This window comes from Salminus brasiliensis, chromosome 5 (assembly GCF_030463535.1).
Source record: "Salminus brasiliensis chromosome 5, fSalBra1.hap2, whole genome shotgun sequence".
Classification (NCBI taxonomy): domain Eukaryota; kingdom Metazoa; phylum Chordata; class Actinopteri; order Characiformes; family Bryconidae; genus Salminus; species Salminus brasiliensis.
Window position 1 is genome coordinate 29,060,204 of NC_132882.1, and position 20,561 is coordinate 29,080,764.

Here is a 20,561-nt window from a genome sequence, read left to right on the forward strand (position 1 = left end):
CCTAGGAATGAGCGGAAGGAAGAGGATGAAGCTAAGGGGTAGACATGGTAAGGGGGTGGGAGAGCAGACGGGGGTCCCAAAAAGATGTGAGGAGACAGGGTGAAGGGAGCCATGATTGCCAAGACAGGACACAGACAAGAGGGGGTGGGACAGTAATTACAGATACATAAGAGTGCATATGAAGAACCAGTTCACCAGATTAAGAACCCCATTATTCATTCTTTGTGTTGCCATGGTTATAGTATAGTAAAGAAACCTTAAAGAACCCTGCTTTTAAAGGGAGCCTATATATTGAATAACAGCTTGGGTCGCATTTTGCAGTGCTGTCTTAACGTTCTGTAAAAAGAGTGGTGTCTGACACTGTGGGTTATTTGACATTGTTCTGTTGGTATTTCTCAATAAATCCATTATGAGTTTATCCCTAAATGCTTCCTTTACCTTGTGTGTCTCAGCTGCTGTGTGCTGGAATGTTCAACTTTAGGCTCCTCTCCGCACAGCACACTCTACTTTCCTCTTTTTCCTTTGAGGCAATCACCTGGCCTCCATTTTGACTTTGCTGCTGTCTCACCACAGAATCCTTTTTACACCGCTCTGAGGTAAATCAAGCTGAAACAGCTCGCATGTCGCCTACATACCTTTCAAAATGTGTGACAAGAGTGACTCTTTTCAAACTGTCCTATTTTGTGCATATCTAATAACTTTAGACACCAAACACTGAATTGGAATTGTAATGCTCAGAGTGATATAATAAAAATAAAATTCACAGAAAAGAGAAAGATTGAGCTATTCAAGGTCAAGGTCTAAACTGTGAGTTATGCAGGTTCATTCAGATTTTACAAAAAGGAATTCGGTGCACAATTTGTCATTTTTGGGGTTTTCTGAAATCAACTGAGGGTCAAAATATTACATACAGGGTCAATGTATGTTTACACCCTCTATGATTATACATTAAGTGGTGCTGAAAGCTCCAAACTGTCATTTATCTTGCCACAACCAAAGCCTCTTGGTTGACTACTGCTGGTAACTTTTTTGGTCCCACATAAAAAGAGCTTGCTTGACAGCACTTACTGGAAAAACCAACACACAGTACAAAGGAAAAGTCTACAGAGCTCTGATCTCTGAACTACTAATAGTAATAGGAATGTCTTTCGGAGCCATTTCCAAACATCTGCAAATCCCAAGATGACCTGTATGAAACAAGTACAAATTATTGGTAGATGTTGGTAGATGGTTTGGATGGTTAGGAAAATCCCAAGAATCACAGGCCTGCCAAGGAGCTGAAAGCTGCTGGAACATGAGTGTCACTGTCTGCAGTCTAGCAAGTATTACATCACCCTGGACTCTGTGAGGCTGCAGTTGAAGGAAGAAGCCCCTGTTTCAAAATTTACTTCTTCAATTCTAATGTCGGCTAAAGTTTGCAGCTGACCACGCAGGCGAAGAAAAAGCCTTCTAAAGGACAGTTGAGTCAGATGAGATAAAGATTTAACCCCTAGAACAGTGTAACATCTGTTAAGCATGGTGGTGGTAGCATCATGCTTATTATGCCATCCACTTTGTGCAGGAGGAATACCTTTGTAATAATTATTAATAATTTATTAATTTAGCTCTTATCAATTCTGCCAAGAAGAGTGGTACAATATCCAACCAGAAATGTGCCAGAAGCTTGCTGATGATACTAAAAGCATGCAAATCGCTAAGTAAACAAGTAAACAAAGTATTAGGTGTGCTGTATGAATACTTTTGACCCTGTATGTATAATTTTTCTTGATTTTGAAATAGAACAGTTCAAAAAAATCATTGTATTCCCAAGTGCAATTACAATCGTGTCCTTGATGAGTGTAAGCCTCAAAGCTTGGTAACACAAGAACCCTGCAACTCGTATTTTTAGTTGTACACAGGTCACAGAGTAAAATGGAAGCTATTCTGCACTGTACATTCGAGTCCTGTTTAAGGGAAGGTAAGGGAACGTCTTGCTTCCTCAGTTTGAAATGAGCTCCAAAACTGATTGACACATTCAGATCAAAGAGAGATGTTGAAAAAGCAATGAGCATAGCAGAAGTGCGAATGAGGCATGTCTAATAGTAACACTCTTTTTACACGCTGTCAGCTAGTTGAACAGTAAAGGCTCACGCCACGCCTGTGGGCTATACGCGCTGCTGCATGCCCCTCGCCACCCTGACCTATTTGTGAGATACCGCATTGTTTCACAGGTCATTTTAGCACTCATTTTTCACTTTCACTCATGCCAGTCTCTGGAGAAATGGGAACAGCTTGTGCAATGCCCTTCGCTTAGCAATTCAAGAAAATCCCTCTATAAACGTTAAAGTAGGTCATATATGGATATGGAACCATACATGCTCCAGTCATGCAGTATGTCATTAAAATGTCCATGCTTGTTTTTCCCTGAGGTGCACTTAAGATGTCTGTGTGAGTTTTTGCCATGATGCATTTTTACATGACCATTTCCCAGCCTCTCTTTTTAGGACAGTCAAGACAAAGTAAGTCTATTTTTCCTTTAGAAATAAACAGGTTGTTTTTGGTTGCTGTGCCTTTCAGACTGATTTATGTAAATAAGCTCTTTTGTGATGAGCCCTCTATTGTGCTACTCCTAAAACAGTCCAGGCTCAGATGCTTTTAATACATTTACCATGAATAGGTCGGGCTAAACTGCTGTGGGCCTAATAGGCAAATGTTCAGTATGTAAATATGATGGTTTTTGTGCCAGTGGATTCAAAAGCATACAAAACCATGTATTGACTGGGGAGATGAGCAGCACATCTGTAAAGGTGCTTGGCTGAAATAACGCCAGTTAGACATTTCCTATACTGATCTACACTGGTCTTTATACTGGTCATTGACTTCAACTGGGAGAAAGTGTTTCCCACTCCTCCATGCAGAATTCTTTCAGCTGTGTGACGTTTCAGCAGTATTTTTTTTAGACAGATGGTCTTACATTTTTCTCAGGGGCTCTCTGATACAGTAAAGAATTCCTAGTGGATTCTTTGTTGGAGAGCTCTCTAGACTCTACTGCAGAAAAGCAGCCCCAAACTATGACATTTTCACCTCCATGCTCCATAGTTGATCTGGGTTCTTGTGCTAATATGTTGTGTCTGGTTCACACCAAACACATCACTCTAGATGTACTGGTCCTGGTCTTGGTCTAGGTGTTCTTTCGAAAACTTGCCCTGTTGCCCCGCTACCTGTAGATCCTGTGGCGACATTTTAGGATTTATTTATGCATTTTGTGGTCTGCTGTTGGACTGAACTTGCTAGGACGGCCTGACCTGGCCATGATGGCAATTGTTACACATGTAAGTGATTTAGCAGACTGATTGAAGTGTTTTGAGTTCTTTTTAAATCCCTTCCTAGACTCATCTGCATCTACAACTTTCTTTCTGAAGGCCTCCAATCAAGAGCAAACCGAACCAAATGTCTGAGGCCTAAATAGGACAGGCTCCTCCAACCCCCCCAACCATGTTCTAATCATTTGCAGCTGATGAGCTGCATCTGGTGACGTGACCTAACTTTTTCACATGACTGTTTATATATATACATACATACATACATACATGTGTATAACAGTCAAAAGTAATCATCATCTGAAAAGCATTTAATCCAACTGCTAGGGTAACCACAATAAAAAAGAAGACACTGGGGACATATAGGTATCCACAATAGTTAAAATGTTATGGCTGGGGGGGTTTAGGTAGGCCTAGGTTGTAGGACTGTGGCAGTGTGCATGTGTGAGGGTGGAAATACCTCTCAAACAATGCAACCGCACTACAGTATGTTATTGTCCATAACACATAAACTTTTACTCATTTAGCAAGACCAATAAACAGCCTTCATGTGACCGAATAATCTCCTATCAATTTTTGTTTTCTTTCTTTTTTTTTTATTAACGTTTGCCCTGTGACTCACTTGTATCTGGACTCAAGAGTGTATAGGTTTACAGATTAGTGACTTGTTGCTGCCGAGTTCTTGGACAGTGTGTTTTATTTAGAGTAAGGTAGACTGCCCTGCCGGCTCTCCTTCCTGACATTATTCACCGTACAGTCAACACAGCTGCTGGCCTCAGGATGTGTCTCAGTGATTTAAAATTGTGTGCTGAGGAGTTTGGCACCGAGGGGAGGGTGGTAGGGGCTCTGTTAGCTAAGTAATCCAGGGTTCTGCCACCATTAAAGAGCTCATCTGCCTGGCACTGTGCCGCAGCTCTCAAAGAGCAGTGCTGGGTTCAAATTGTTTACAGTTCTTTTTCTCATCATGGCGTTGGAAAAAAAAAAAAAAGGTATGGCGCTAATTATTTATTGGGCTCGGTGTCAAACTGTTATTCTTTGAAGTGACAGGAAAGATACAATGAGCTAGTCTGTTTCATTTCTTATGGGGGGAAAACAGAGCCATAGATTAGAGTCTGCTGGGTCAGGTTAGCTCCACAAGCATCAAGTGAGAATATGCTGACAAAGAGAGAGAGAGAGAAAGAGAGAGAGACCTTTTTAATTTAAGGAACACTTCTTGCTCCTTCCAGGCCTACCATGTGCTCCCTCGCTTTCTGTCTGTTACCATCTTTCTTGGCTCCTGCTCTTTTCTCTCATACACGCCACATACATATGAACATAGACGGTGGCATCTAATTATGCATCGGACATGCTTTTGTTTCTGTGTTTCTGGTGCTTTGGATGACAGGTTGAAGGATGCCGGTCAGCTGGGGAATAGATAAGGCCCTCATCCCTGTACATCAAACACATTCAAATGCATTCTATTTATAACTCAACCAGGGCATGCTGCCTGCTCGTCCTCCTCTGTTTGGGTTGCATCTGAATTTGTGTTATGTGGATCTAAGCAGAACAGCAAGACTACACAACCGACAAAATGGATACAAGATTAAACAATAATAATAATAATAAAAAAAACCCTGCTATATTGCAGGGAAATTATTCATATCATGTCTTGACAGCACTATAAAATAATAACCACACAGTAGATATCTAGGGCAGTCTTTGAAATGCAAGTAGTGTGCTTCATAACACTTGGTGCAACAGAGACATGGTAATTTACTGCACCAAAAATAATCAACAACAACAACAAAAAGACACCCTTCATGACTCTGTTATTCTGACTCTGGCGATCGACATGCAGTGGAACCTTCAGAGAGTGTCTTGTTATTAAAGGCAACTGTGAAATCTTTCTTGGTTTTTGTATTCAGCAGCCTTCAGCACTGACCCTCGCTTTGCTAAAGCCATATGTTCTTCCCTGCTTCTTAGCAGCTGCGACGGTCCGAGTTCACATCGGGGGAGCCTTAGTCCGCCTCCCTTAAATGTCCAGGGAATAAGTCAAGCAATCTGCAAGGAGGGGGAGCCAAACCACCATGTAAGGGCATCTCACTCACGGTATGATTCGAAATGAAGAATTCTTGGGAGAGTTGGGAATGGCCAGAATGGGCAAATGTCAAGACCCTGTCTCTGTGACGTAGCGGCCCTTTGCAAAGTTGGCTCTTTAATTTGTGAGACTGACACACATGTGAAACAGGTCTTGCCTATCTCTGCAGATTCCTATGGCTAACTAGCTTGCAGGATCACTGTGACCTCTGAGGCACTGGTGACATTTCGAAAAAGGAACACAATGAAGAGTCCACAGAAGAAGGATAAAGGACAAGCACAGGATCTTTTAATAGATATATAAAAAAAAAAACACTTACTGCAGAAGTAAATTTACATGAATGGCATAAGCTAGGACTGTACAACTCAAAGAAGACAGACAGCAATCCTCTGTCACAAACATACAACGACTTGCATGCACTAACGATGTGGGTCACATTACAGGGTCAAAGTGGCACAAGTGCACTCTTCTTGCCTATGTGTAACACAGATCAGATGTTTTCAGGGTTGTGCGAACATGTCATGATTTGTCGATGTTGTAAATGTTCTCATGTGTTTTTTGCCAAGCTGAGCTGCCCTCCTGTCTGGCTTGATGCTGGTGGAAGATCAGTTTTGACTGGACACCCCTGCTGTTGCCTGCCCTTCAGACCAGCTTGACCATCATGGAGCTGCCTGCATCATTCTGCTTCATTCCCCTGGTTAGACTAATCTCAATGTAGACTCTCACTAAAACCATTAATACTAGCATAACTTATCATACAGAGTTCTCCTTTACATCTTCATATTAACATAGCAATTACAGATTCTTCAATTCAAGCTACAATTCTTCATTCAAGCTATATGACCTCTAACATTAAAGCGGCATTATGGAGAATTGCCAGTTCTTGTTCCTGGGCTGAGAGATACAGAACTGTCTGGTAAGTGTTGTCCTGCCTGCTTCACCAGAGTTACATAATGCAGGTAGCAGTGTGCCGAGCCCGAAGTGGCAACGATAGAAGCATTGTTCTCCCTATTACAAGTCAGTGGAGCATCAACAATAATTTAAAAGCTTTTTTTTAAGGTGACAAAACTGCATATTGTTGCTTTAATCTCTGGTTTTCAGTGAATGCATCTGGAGGATTCTGTTTCTAACATTAGACTTCAATTATTTTTTATTATTGTATCCATTAGTCATAAATCACTCTTTATTTTGATTGCTTTGAAGTTTGGATTGTGAATGGATCAAGTTATCCATTGTGCTATCTGCTGTCAACCTGAGGAAACCTGGCTCCCTTTTTGAGTCTTGCCTCCTCTTAATGTTTCTTCCTCTCCGTCTGGGAAATTTTTTCCTTGCTGCTGTCACCTCCGGCTCTCTCACTAGGGGCTCAGACCCAGATGTCTGTAAATTTGCTTTGTGACAACACTGGTTGTTAAAAGCTCTGTATAAATAAACCAGACTTGACATGAAGTGAAAATAAGTAACATCCTCTACAGAGACACACTTCTGCACACTTTAATGCACAATTACTGTTTATTTGCCTAAATAAACATGTTGGAAATATATAAGGAAATGTAAAATGGCATACTTAAAATGTTGTTTATTTATTTATTTATTCTTATATTTTTATTTAGCAAATGCATAAAATTGTGCTCTAAATGTTCAGAAATGTCACAATCAAGTTTATTTATTGTTTAAAATTTCTTCATTCATGATAATAAAACCTGTCATTTGATCAGCAATGTCTGTATTTTGATGTGATTTCAAATGAAATGTACATATAAGTACACATAAGTGGCAAAACAACCAGAGAAATTAGTGCATTTTTACAACATCACGCTTTGTTGCAAGTGTGCATATCGGCGTCGTCATCATCATGCTTTCAGGGCAGACGCGTGCTCACACTAGTGACAGATACGGGAACCAAATGTGAACCATCAAGGCAGACAGATCGGATCTGATCAAAATTTCATAACTGTGCAATAAGGCTTTTCAAGTCAAGGTAGCCAATTAAATCACAGTTCTAATGCACTAAAATACATAGGGAAGTGTGTGCTTGGTGGTACGTCAGCTCTTCGTCCAATCACACTCTTCCTTTATCTGAGATGTGTCCCACTACCACCAGATATCGTCGCCTGCGCTGCTGCGTGTGCTTGCTCTTTCTCGGCCCTGCAGCCGCAGCATCTCCAGCACGCTCCTGGCGTAGGCGTCTCGCAAGTTGACCCCAGCCGCGGTCACATCGGAGGTCGAGCTACGGGTCAGGCGCTTCAGGGCCTCGCCGTGCCGCAGTGCCGCCTCCTTCATCTTTAGCGTGAAGTAGCAGGCCGAGAAGCGGTCGTTGATGATGGCGATGGGGAGGGCGAGGATGAGGATGCCCGAGAGGATGCAGATGAAGGCCATGACCTTGCCCACGGCCGTGTCCGGGCGAATGTCCCCGTAGCCTACGGTGGTCATGGAGGTGGTGGCCCACCACCATGCGCAGGGCACGTTGGTAAAGGTGGTCTCTGGAATGTCGTGCTCGATGGCGTACTCCACGGTGGCGAAGATGGAGATTCCCACAGAGAGGAAGAGCATTAGCAGGCCCACTTCCTCATAACACTGAGCGATGGTCATGCCCAGAGACTTCAGACCTGATGGGAAAAATATGTTGGAGGTCAAACTTTACTGGTTTATCATGATTATGTTATATAGTGATAAAAATATATATATAAACTATGGTCATATAGTCATTTTTTTATTTCTATAATGGAATTTTATCCATTTTTGGGGGTTGCGGTGGGTCCAGAGCCTACCCGGAATCTCTAGGTCAAGGACAGGGCGCCAGTCCATTGCAGGCAAATGTAGTCATTTTATTTATTTATTTTCCAAAACCACCAGTTAACCCACCCAAATCTTCTGGGTTTTATATGTAATGTTGAAAATGGTAAAATAGTGATAAATCTGAAACTAAAATAAACAAAGAAATAGTATGCATTTGAATGTTTTGCATTAGGGGTGTAAGGAAATTTCAATACACTTGAATATCACAATATTATGTTCTGCAATACTGTATTAATTTGACCAAAACATAGTACGGATTTTTAATGAATAGTTTAATGTAAAGATTGGTGGCAGACTATAGTTTATTTACTGTTGTGTTTAAACCCAGACTGCTAGCCAGTGGCAGTGTATTTTCAGATCCTTCTGTTCTGTTTGCAGTAAATGTAAACTTTTCGTTTGCTTAGATTTCATGCATATGATCATGTGTTTTTCTTAAAATTGGATTTACAAGGTCACAGACTAAGTCAACACCGTGCACAATAATAAATTAGCAATGCTTAGCATTAGCTTAGTAAGCAGAAATACAATCAGTTTACCACCAAACACATTCAAGTCTGGCATTTAGAAGGTAATGACATAGAGCGACCTGTGTTGGCCAGACAGAAAGCTAAATCTGAAGGTTCCCTCCTTTGGTTCTGGATTTGGTTCTGTAGCCTATTCGCTAAGTTAGCCTTTGCTTAGCTAGATAGCTCAGCTATAGATCCACCAAGTATCAGACAGAGTGTTGAGCTACTGACACAAGTGTTGATGATAAAAACGTGTGTCTGAGAGGGCGAAGTTAAGCGACTGCTGTGGGAGTAACTAGAAATTGTAATGAGAGTGGTTCTGCCATGTTTGGACTCATAGCCGGCTTTCTAGGCCTAGATATGTTATCTAACAGGCTAAACACCACTGCACAGGCCATGTTCCAGACAGTTCCGTCTCAAATCACACACGCTTAGAGGATAAAGATCTACATCTGAGAGCACAGAGTCGAGCAAATGGTCTTAGGATTGTTTTCAACTGTTTAAGGAATATTTAAAAGACGTGTTCATCTAGCTTTGCTTCCGTTCACTTTCAGTCAAACTCAGCATATGGGGTTGGTTTTTTCCTCCCACCTGTTTTCAGAGCGTTACATCACCAATCAGTGAGCTCCCATAGCGCCCCCACCCTGTGGCCATCTTAAATGCACATGGGGGACTATGCGTATTTGTTCGTGGACTAAATAGACACCGATCAGAAATTACATACGTCCTCATTTTGAAATACAGTCAACATTTTGAAATACCATGGTATACATTATTACCGTTATATCACCCAACCCTACCGCTTACAGTCCTCACAGTTAATGTACTCACATCTTGTTTTTGTCTGTATCCTTTTGCACTCCCCATATTTTCCATATAAAAATGTTGAAGTCACATGACCAATGATAACTGATAACTACCACAAAATGATAATGGAAAATGAAGAACATCACTCTGAAAGACGAGAAGAGTGGAATATCAAATAATGCATGAAGAAAGGAATGGAATTGCAAAAGGTTAGGAGTCATTACACACACAGAGAAAGAGAGAGACACACACACAGGAAAATATTGCTTGAAGAAATTCAAGCACATGCATTATATAACACCAGCAACCCAAAGAGCAAGTAAAGGGAGATGCTCTTGCAAAGCATCAGCGGTAACTGGGATTTTCAGCACTGACATTAGTAATGCTGTCTTGCTCTGCAGTAGGAGTTGTTGCAGCAGAGAGCCACTTGAATGCACATGTTGAACTAGTTGTGAAGTTTGAAACCCTCAGTGGAGGACATTTATAGATGTTCCTTTCAATGTTTTACCAAAAAAAAAAAGGTTTAGATTTCAGCCTTGCAGAAATTTCCAGTATTGACGTGTGAAGCTCTGGGCGAAGGTTTTTGAAAAAATGATTTAACACCATCCAAGAGATGTCAGTCTAAATATAGGCCCCATTGAACAGCTGTTTTCATTTCACACTCTGAGATGGCGTGACACTTTTTTTGTCAGCCTCACTGAATACATTTGCATTCCCCACTGTGTTTAGACACAGCAAGTTGCCTATTTATAAAACTTTTCTATGCCTCACGAAGTCAAACAGTCCCTGCCTCTATGAAAAGATGAAGACATCCAAATGAATAAGAGCTGCTCGCCCATCTTTAAATGCCTGAGTCCTGCAGAGGCTTCTGGGTCTGCTGGCATTTTCACAGTGGAATCCATCAGTACGATCCAGCAACCACATCTGAAAAGAAATCCTGCCTCCCATTTGAATACTCTGAGTTACACTATATGGACAAAAATATTGGGACATCTGCTCATTCATTATTTCTTCTGTAATCAAGGGTATTAATGGAGTCCATCCTCCTTTTGTTGGAGTAACTGTCTCAACTGTCCAGGGAAGGCATTCTGCTTGACCTTGGAGCAGTGCTCATTTGATTGTATTCAGTAATAAGAGCGTTAGTAAGGTCAGGATGTTGGATGATCACCACCCTACCGCATCTTCAACTCATCAAGTATTAGATGGAGCACTGACCATCATTCCAGAGAACACAGTTCCACTGCTCTATGCTGGGGGGCTTAATACCTTTCTAGCTCATGGCTGGTATTAGGCATGGTGGTATAGGCTCATGTTTATCTGCTGTAGAGAGTCCTAACCTATTGGCAATACATCTCTACAGGGAACTAAACAAGCTGTGTGTTTGTGTGCGCATTTGCACATCTGCGTCAGCAATGGGTGCAGCTTAAAGTAGCTGAATGCATTTGTTACAATGGGTGTCCACAACATTTGGAACATTTAGTGTAGCTCGTCTGCAGACGCGCACTGGAGATGTCCTTGAGTCGGTCCTTTCTGAAGGACATCCTTTCTTTGAAGAATGACTAAATCTGAACTGAAGAATCACTGTATCTGAAATAACTACAATACTCTCTGAGAGGGAGGACAGAGTTCACTTAGAGGGATGAGGGGACTGGCCTTGTAATGCCATGTGAACTGATACTGTCACTCCCAGATGCTTGTCAATTACTACTGAGCATGTGGTTGGTATCAAGAAGAAGCTGCTCTTATCTTACTAATGAAACCCTGCACTGTATGTGCAAACGTGTCCAGACTAGCCTTCTAGTTAGTGAATTAAGCTTGATTAAGGTGCACCTAAGATAATCCTTTATTAGTCCCAGTGGGGAAACTGTCTACTGCTGTTGTAGAATAGAGCAGCCACACTCTCAAGCACAGGGAACAGTGGAAGATGGTGCTCCATCCAAGATCTTTGGTATGAGCTGGAGTGGAGATTTTGATCCAGAACAGATCATCCAACATCACTATTTAACCTCTTCGATGTTCTTGTGAATGAAACTAATCAAATCCTCAAGTGACGTCCCAACAGCAGGTGTAAAGCCTTGCTGTGGCTGCAGTAAAGGGGGAACAGAAATCATGATAAAGCTGCTCTTATCCTACTAACGAAAAACTTCACTATATGTCCAAATGTCCTCAGGAACACCTTCTAATTACTGAATTCTGAAGCATCATCTAGAAGCCCATACAAAGTCCTAAAAATGTGACGGTACATGTTGTACTTGACACAAGGAAGAGGGGCATTGGGGCCTGGATCTCACACACATACACATACAGGCAGACACGACTAATTAGTGAACTGACTGTTTAGAGTCCCAATAGTGTTTACTCACCAAGTATTAGAATAAATTCCATATTAATATCCCCTGTGTTGATTATTCTGCCGATTTTTAACTATATAAAGAGATTTTTGCCTGTAATGAATGAAGACACAAGACCGAGGGGTTGGGGGTGATGCTGTCACTATCATAAGAAGTAAAAAACGAGAAGGGAGGGGCTGCTCCCTCCTTTTATTTTTTTCAGAATACCAATTCTGAAACCAGATAACACTTATAAATACATATATACAACAAATATAACAAATATAGGTTTTTTTTTTGCATTACTGTCAAGTATTATAAAGCACTGTAAGGATATTCTAAACATCCTTGTTAATCTAATAGATACAAATAACCCATTAAAATTGTGCCATTTTTTATATTTTAAACACTCATTTCCGATTTTCTAGAATATTGATTTACAATAAGACTAATGAGATGTAAACTTCTTGTGTAGTCTGTAGAAGCAAACAACACTAAAAAAACAAAAAAGTCAATTTTGAACAAAACATGCTCAAATTCATGCAAACACCTAGGTTCTGTTAACATGTACCTCTCAAATGAAGACATATTTGATTAGCCTAAATAACATCTGGCCTCCTATAAATACTTTGCATTTTTCAGGTGAATAAAGGTATGCCCAACTATCAGAACATCCTGTTTAATTGCCCAGGGGGTACCAAGAGTCAACTGTGGAGGTTGTTGCAATAGTTTTTTGGTAAATATACTCACTTAATTGGTTGTATTTCGTATTGGTACCAACTATCAAATTTATGGAACAGTGACATCCCTAATCTACATTGTTATAAAGCCCTTCAGCACTGGGCTGTGGATCAGTGGAACAGTGTTCTCTGGAGTGATGGAGATGTTCATTTGGGATGAGCTGGAGTGGAATGGAGAGTTTTTCATCAGCAATTGACCTCACTGATGCTCATATTGATGAAAGTAATCAAATATTCACACAACGTTCCAACAGCTAGTGCAAAGCCTTCGCAGAAGAGTAGAGGCTGTAGCGGCAGCAAAAGGGAGAACCAAAATCTCAGAAGAAAGGTTGAATGAGCAGATGCCTACAAACGTTTGGACATATCGTGCTCATGACTGCCTGGGAATTCACATACCAGGTGCCATCAAAACCGTGACACCAACCTATTTGCATGACTTTTTAATCTCCCGCCCTGACTGTTCCAAGTCTGAATGAAGCTTTCTGAAAGACGTTCATTCCCAGATATTGCTGTGAAGGCTGCCGCACAATGCTCAACCTTGATCTATTCATTTGGACTTGGTTTGTGTTTCTCTGATCAGATTAGCCAGTGGAGGGGACAAACACCTTCAGAGGGGAGGCGAGGCGAGGCAGAGTGCAGATGTAAGAGACACACATTATTAAAATGGGATGGAAATAACAGTGCGGTGGCTGCTGGCTGCAGTTTCCCTTTGTGGATTATCTGCCTGTGTTCACTTGATAATAAAATAACACACTTTGGTGTTCATTCAGAAAACAAACCTTACAGTGACTGCTCAGAAATGTGTTGAATCCGCGACTGAATAGCGCTGCAAATCCTGCGAAAACCACAATAATAATCCACGGTATCAAAACAGCTTTGGAACAGTGAGGAACATCACTGTGGCTTTACAAATCTGCAAAAAAAAGGCTTTGCTGCACAGTCAAAGAAAGCCATTATTCATTATGTACCTGTACCGACCACGCAGTCTTTGCTGCTTTCTTGCATCTTCTTAAATTCATTTTAGGATTTGTCATGCACGCAAGAAATCTCATGAATCTCTTTTTTATTTATTCTCTTTTTCCCCCTAGACACATGCAATGTGTCAGCCCTCCTCCAATGTCCTCTGCTGTCTGCTCAGAAACATCATTTCCTTTAATTATTTAGGTCTGTGGTGCATTTGAGGGTTGGGTCTTTTCTCTCTGAAAACCACAAGATCAAAGCTCCGTACACTGTGCACCGAAACTTTTTTTGCTGCCTATAGGACTCCTCCTCCCAATCTCTGTGGTACAATGGCAAAATATGAATGGATGAATAAATTTGCTCTCTCTCCCTCTCACACCAAAAATAGCCCTGCAGAAAGTTCATGAATTATGGTATCTCTGCAGCACAGGGTTCGGCTCTCTCCTACGGCGATTACAAGGTTTAACTGCATCGTTTCTAATGAAACAAATTCATTTTCAGTGTCAGGTAATGAAAAAAAGATGGTAATCCTTTCAATTCCTTAATACATCTACAGAAAAGGCATAGAGAAGATGCTGTCTGAGGAGAATATGTTTTTTGCAAGAAAAGATGATGGAAGAAGGGATTGTGCTCTTTGGAAAAAGGGATCATGCTATTTGGAAGAATGGATGATGCTTTTGGAAGAATTGATAATGCTCTTTGGAAAAAGGGATGATGCTCTTTGGAAAAAGGGATGATGCTCTTTGGAAGAGACAATGCTCTTTGGAAGAAGGGACGATGCTCTTTGGAAGAAGGGATTATGCTCTTTGGAAAAAGTGATCAAAAAAGTGTTCTTTGATTCATAGTGCTAGCAGAAGCCTTTTGGTGCTTTATAGACTCATTTAGTAAAAAAGTCCTATTTAAATGATTTTCAAAACCAAAATATCCTTTTAACCAGGAAAAGAGATATCTAAACATTCAAATGGTCCTTCCAGTTCCATGGTGCTATATAGAAAAACTGCTGAAGAACCTTTAAGAGTATTTACCATTTGGATGCACTTCTAAGCTCATACATACTCATAGGGACCACCATAGAGGTAATCATAGGAACAACCATAGACCACTCAGTTTTTACACACCTTTTACACACTTTTACACACAGAGGGGTTGAGAACAATCCACCAACCACATGTATCTAGCAAACAGTGTCCAAAACCGATCACTGATTTTGCTAATAGAAAATGGGCTGGAAAGATTTATGGCCTCTGACTGTAGACCTACAAAGTACAGTTTGTACCTCTGCTAAAATGAAATGTTTTGTTCATTTTCTTCTTGAAAACAGGTGCAAATCCTCAGAAGAAAAGCTTTTTCAGATTTTAACAACCATTTATTGTTTATTTGCTTAATTTACCATATTTTAAAAATAGTGTAAATGTGGCATTTACAGGTGTGTAAGATTTTAAACCTTATGGTTTTTTTTTACCAATACAATATGTTAAACTCTGCTCTACAAATCTGTAGCAAACTGAGTATTTAAAAAATAAGGCCCAAATCTTTGCATTTGACTGTGTATCAATAACACGCTAGTCATGTCTATGAAAGCCAGTAAATGTGTTTTCATAACAGTGTTTAAAACCCCCAGCAATGCCACTGTGTCTAATACACTCACTCCAGTCACCTCACAGTAACCTCCCACTACCGCAGAGTTGGTGTCACTGCTTTCCAGTGATGAGTGGAGTAAAGGGGGCGTTAGGGGGGCTGATCATTTGTGCAGACGGGCCAAAGTCAGTAACTGTAAACTTACAGAGTGGAGCTACTGTATATGGTAGGTGTATTAGAAAAAATAGCCAATGAGTGAAGATGTAATAAACTGACAGCTCAGCAAAAATTTCATGATGCACAAAACATGGCATTTAGTTGGTCTCAAATTTGATCAGATGGAACAGACAGAAACAACATTTAAAAAGACATTTAAAAAGTATTCCCAATGGAATTTGTTTTTTCTTTGTCTGAATAAAAGATGAAGAAAATCTCATTCTTGTTTTAAAATCTTTAAGGTAGGACTGGGCGATAAGGTACAAAAATACTATATCATGATATTTGATATCATGATATCAAGACATTTTTCATGATACATGGTATTTAGCATAATACCTGTAATCTAAATACATCAGTAGCGACAGATTCTGAAAAATGACTATTCAGACACTGTACAGAGTACAGTGACTTTTATTCAACATCTGCTGCTCTTCATCTAATTAAACTAGTCTAATTAATAATAATAATGGTTTGTAATGAAACTTGCTGTTGATCAGTGTTTATTAAGCACTGACAATATCCTTAATATAAAAAGAAAAGCATATTGTCTATCACCATAATAAGATCACGATAAAATATAGTCATTTTGCCCAGCTCTACTTTAAAGTAGGGTCCCACTAGTGGGATATGAACGTTCAGCTTTGATCATGACACAACAATCTGCTTTAATTCTACTGATTCATCAAATCAGTCCACTGACTAGTCTTCCCACAACATACAGCGCATCCCTAAAATTCAGGAATTTTCCATTCCCTCTTAACGGGTGCAGTGGTTACAGAAGGTTACAGAACTGCAGCAGCTTGTGCATGTGTACTCTCCCTGGGTCAACATTACCGGCAGCCACAACTTACTTCACCAAGCTTAATGAAAAATTGCTGATTGCTGATCTTCTGGCCTTTCAGATGAAGATTCTGACCTTCTGGCCTCTTCTTTACATGATTCAGCCTTAACATGCATTTGTGATAGATGTTTCAATAAATACATAAGTACTCTTGATATGAAACAGTATATTTCTCTCTTCTGATTAGACTTTTTGATTTCCAAAGATAAAATTCTAACAAAAACATTCCCTAAATGATTTTTCAGCAGTTGTGTTACCTGTGGAATGTCGTCCAAGTTTCAGCATTCTGAGAGACCTCATCAGTCGCAGGACCTGCACAACCCGCCCCACATTCTCCAACTCTGTGGATTCTCCATGCAGACTCTCCACTGCGAGCGTGACGTAGAAGGGCAAAATGGCCAGCAGGTCAATGATGTTCACCACACTCCTGCTGAACTTACATTTGTCCTTCACACACATGAACCTGAGCACCAGCTCCCCTGTAAACCACACGATGCAGATGTACTCGAGGGCGTCCAGGATGGATGCGCCGAAGATGGTGAAGTCCAGAGAGATCAAGGCCATGTTCACGATGGACACCACCACAAAGAAGATGGACAAGGTCCCAAACGTCTTTGCTGCTTTCGAGGAGTCTGGCTTCTCCATGAGATCCCAGAGACGTTGTCGGAAGTCCTGACACAACACTCCGGCAAAGTCCTCCTCTTTGTTGTCCATCATTTCTGCATCCTTGCGGATATCTAGAGATTCCTTCATCTCCTTACGGCGGTAGTACTTGTCCCTGCAACAGTTGTCTATGCGGAGCTCGTCAATGCCCCAGTACTCGATTTCTTGCAGGAAGGAGACCACACAGAGCTCCTCTCTGACGTGCAGATGGCCCGTCTTGTAGAAGTTCATGACATACTGGAATGTCTGCGAGTTGCGGTCAAAGAAGAACTCGTTTTCCAGAAAGTCTGCATCGTCGCACAGGTCTAAAGCCGAATCACGGGTGGACAGGGCCAGCTTGCCCAGTCGCGTCTCCGGGTGGGAGGCCAGCAGCTCCTGGGAGAGAATATAGCGGCTCCCTCCGACGTTAATGATGAAGAAATCAAGTGGATTGTCGGCTGGGGGAGGAGGTTCGCTGAAGAACACGCTGGAATCCAGGGACAAGACTGAGGCGCTGTCCCCACAGAACTCCGCTGCACTTGATGCATCACTGATCATAGTGCTCTAGATAGGGTAGAGCCTTAACAGACAGAGAAAGATCCATTAAAACCGGCGCAATAAATAATCAAGTATGTGTATTTTTAATCACAGATTCTCCAGTCGTGACAATGTGAGCTTAAGCAGACATACTGACGGTGGGATCTGTTCTGTTTCTCTGTTATGATTTATTGAGGTTTGTTTACAACATGTACAGATGATTAATTAGTAACAGCTGACGACCTAGAAATTGAGGTCTTCTTTACAATTCATTTTTAATGATAGCCCAATGAGATGGATTTTTACAAGATCTCAAAAGGTAGATGCAGTTTCAGCCCACGGTAGTCTTAGTGTGTTCAACCTTGCAATCATACCTTCAAGAGTCATTCAATAGTCTCTTCTATGAGGTATAAAAATCCCAAATCTCTTTAAAATCAATGTTGGTCAAAACACTAACAGATGTTTCAGTGGCCGTAAACCAGAGAAAGGTTAAGTGTAAAGGTTTCACCATCATTCAGAAAGCAGAACTTCCACCCTTAATATCAGTGAGTCTCCACCGTCTCAGCACATTTGTAAAATAAACATTATGCCAGATTCACACTACACGATTTCAGCCCTGTTTTTGAGTCACTGACTGTCTTTGGAAATCGCAGACAAAAGCCTAAAACTCGGCTGCAGTGTGTTAACTGCTGACCTGCTGACGTTATCAGAGAGTTTGCAGAATGATCTAGCAGTTTTAATATCTGGACTTGTCGGCAGCTCTAAATCCGGTAGTGTTGTGACCACAGGTGTAGATACTAGGGTTTAAAAAGACTTCTATAGAAGCTGAAATATCATCTGAAGCTTTTTACTCAAGTAAAAGTGTAAAAGTACTGGTTTCAAAACTACTTAAAGTAGAAAAGTAAAAGTAATGTAAGAAAAACAAATGCCAAAAGCTTAGGCCGCGCCACAGGGGCCTATAGCTCACTACCCCTCCTCCCCAAAAAACATTTTTCTAAAAGCCATAATAACTATAATCTTATATTAAAATATTAATGTTGAAAAATGTTGGGATGTACTAGGCGACCTGTGTCAGCTGCATGTATGCCCATTCAAAAAGGAATGCATTTTAGTGATATTAAATGCTTCAAATGTCACCAGAGTGACCAGTATTGCTACATAACAGAGGTGAAAATCCTCTATATTTCATCACCAATTTACACATTTTCATTACCAAGTTACACACACAGCAGAACTAAACTTCCAACCACTTGGGGGCGCACTAGCCAGGTTCAGAACAGCAAAAGTGTAGTTTATCATCATAAAATGGTCAATGTCGGACCAATCACTTGATTTACCTAAATGTCTTAAGGGGTATGTGTGTGAAAGTGTTTCCTTGCACTTTATTTATTATTCCTTGCACTTTAACCGTATTCTTTTCTCAAAAAAAAAGTGCCTCCAACTTATCGTTCAATGTTCATCGTCCAACCTGGACTATTACTTAACGTGATAACAAGCAGTTTGACTAGATTTATTCACCTTCCATTCAAATACATTCAAATGTTTTCCTGCAAGATGGAAAAAAAATGTTTACAGTGTAGAAACTGTGTTTGAATAGCTTCCGTTCTTACTACACTACTCCTTAGTGAGGGTCTCTTCAATGAATGAGTAAATTCCCTAAAAGTTTCCTCCTCCACCAACACTGACTGATCGCACGATCCAATACGAAAGAGACAAAGCCTTTGGCAGTGTCCTACTTCTTCAAAGCTGCTCATTGAGATTTAAATATTTAAGCTGGACTGTCTAATTAATTGGTGTAATGGTACTATTCTTGTAATCATTAATTCTCTTTGGTAAGTTCCTCTCTATAATGTTGTCATGCTGGTAATTTTAAGGCCTGCATTTTTAATCAGGTCTCATAAAACAGCCTTAAAGAGGTCCAAGAGCAAAAGCCATGCAGCGGAGAGACACATGGGAGTGCTAGCAGAGAGGCGTGCTGTCTGAAGCATTTACCCAGCTGGCCACCAAGGTCGCTAGACGTTGTAATCTGGTTGAATGTAGGGTGAGGTTTGATGTCAGGTGACCAAAATTCAAGATCAGGACAACGTCCTCTAATGACAATATCAGTTTGACGTGGAATAGAGACATAATGACGACAGTTGGTGTAGATATTTTGCTGAATCTCATAATGTTAACATCCACACAATGTGAAATTCTAATATTGCTAGTTGTTGATCTGGTGTTGGTTTTAAGGCATGGTGGTAAGTAACCAAATTTCAACATCTGCCTTATGTTGGAGCTTGTTGGATGGAACTTTGATTTCCATCAGAATTTAATGTCTGTATAATAATTTTCCCATTTTTCATTTTCAACCGATTGATGTCCGATACCTGCTGTGTATAACAGCAATTTCTACAGTCTGCCTGATGCTGGAGCTTCAGGTCTGCTCAGTGTTGGTTTCTGATGGATGGAACTTTAATTTCCAATCAATCAAAATTCAACATCCGTATAACAATTTTCCTGATTCTCATTTTCAACTGATTGATGTCCACTGATTGCTTGGGTATGACAACCATTTGTACATGGATTATTGCCATTTTCTAGCTTTGGAACCTCAGTTAATTATTTTTTTTTTTGTCATTTTCAGAACAGAGTGGGCATATTAACAGCCTATGTTCAAAGGTGAAACCAAAGAGCTCTCTGAATAATAAATAATACCACCACAAACGGGGGCGTTTCATAGCCTTACACAAATAAAACGATGAACTCCAATGAGTCTAAATCACTGTGATGCTCTAAGCCACTTGACACAGGCTTGATGAAGGACAAGTGACACATTTGGTGAAGATGAACGGTGAGGTAATACAATAGAGGAATTAAAGCAGAGCACTTATCCAGTGATCCAATGATCTTATTGGTTTAAAACAGAAACACTTCAGTGGGATTAGTCATATTATGAGACTGGTCAGTAGGCTACAGCACATGCAAACGGTGCCTCCAACATTACACAGATCCTGCTCATGAGGACTTCAGTGCATGCAGCTTGGTAAAGAAACGCAAGACCAAACGCAAGACACGCGTGCATCAAAACACACCATCCATCACCCCGAGCGCAGAACCCAAAGTAGCCTGCAGTGCAAGAACAACTTCATAATGCTGAGCCTACTTCATGAGAGGTCGGTGGTCTGGTAAAAGAGGGCGAAGATCAGAGGTCATGCTCCAGTTGGGAGTTTCTATCCAGTGCCTCCTC

The 20,561-nt window shown here is 40.8% G+C and overlaps 1 protein-coding gene across 1 annotated transcript; it reads right to left on the bottom strand.

The window, feature by feature from the left end:
• Positions 1–5,703: 5,703 nt before the first annotated feature.
• Positions 5,704–20,561, bottom strand: kcnv1 (potassium voltage-gated channel modifier subfamily V member 1). The gene is made up of 3 exons (XM_072678910.1): positions 20,478–20,561; positions 16,411–17,375; positions 5,704–7,982 (listed from the first exon to the last, which is right to left on the bottom strand). Exons 2-3 carry the CDS (start codon positions 17,351–17,353, stop codon positions 7,468–7,470), a joined length of 1,458 nt encoding a protein of 485 aa, XP_072535011.1. The 5' UTR covers positions 17,354–17,375; positions 20,478–20,561; the 3' UTR covers positions 5,704–7,467.

Coding starts and splice junctions, on each gene's coding strand:
- kcnv1 (XM_072678910.1), bottom strand. CDS start 17,353: ATGATCAGTGATGCATCAAGTGCAGCGGAGTTCTGTGGGGACAGCGCC. Junction 7,983..16,410: donor ACTTGGACGACATTCCACAG/GTAACACAACTG, acceptor TTTTCCCATCAG/GTCTGAAGTCTCTGGGCATG.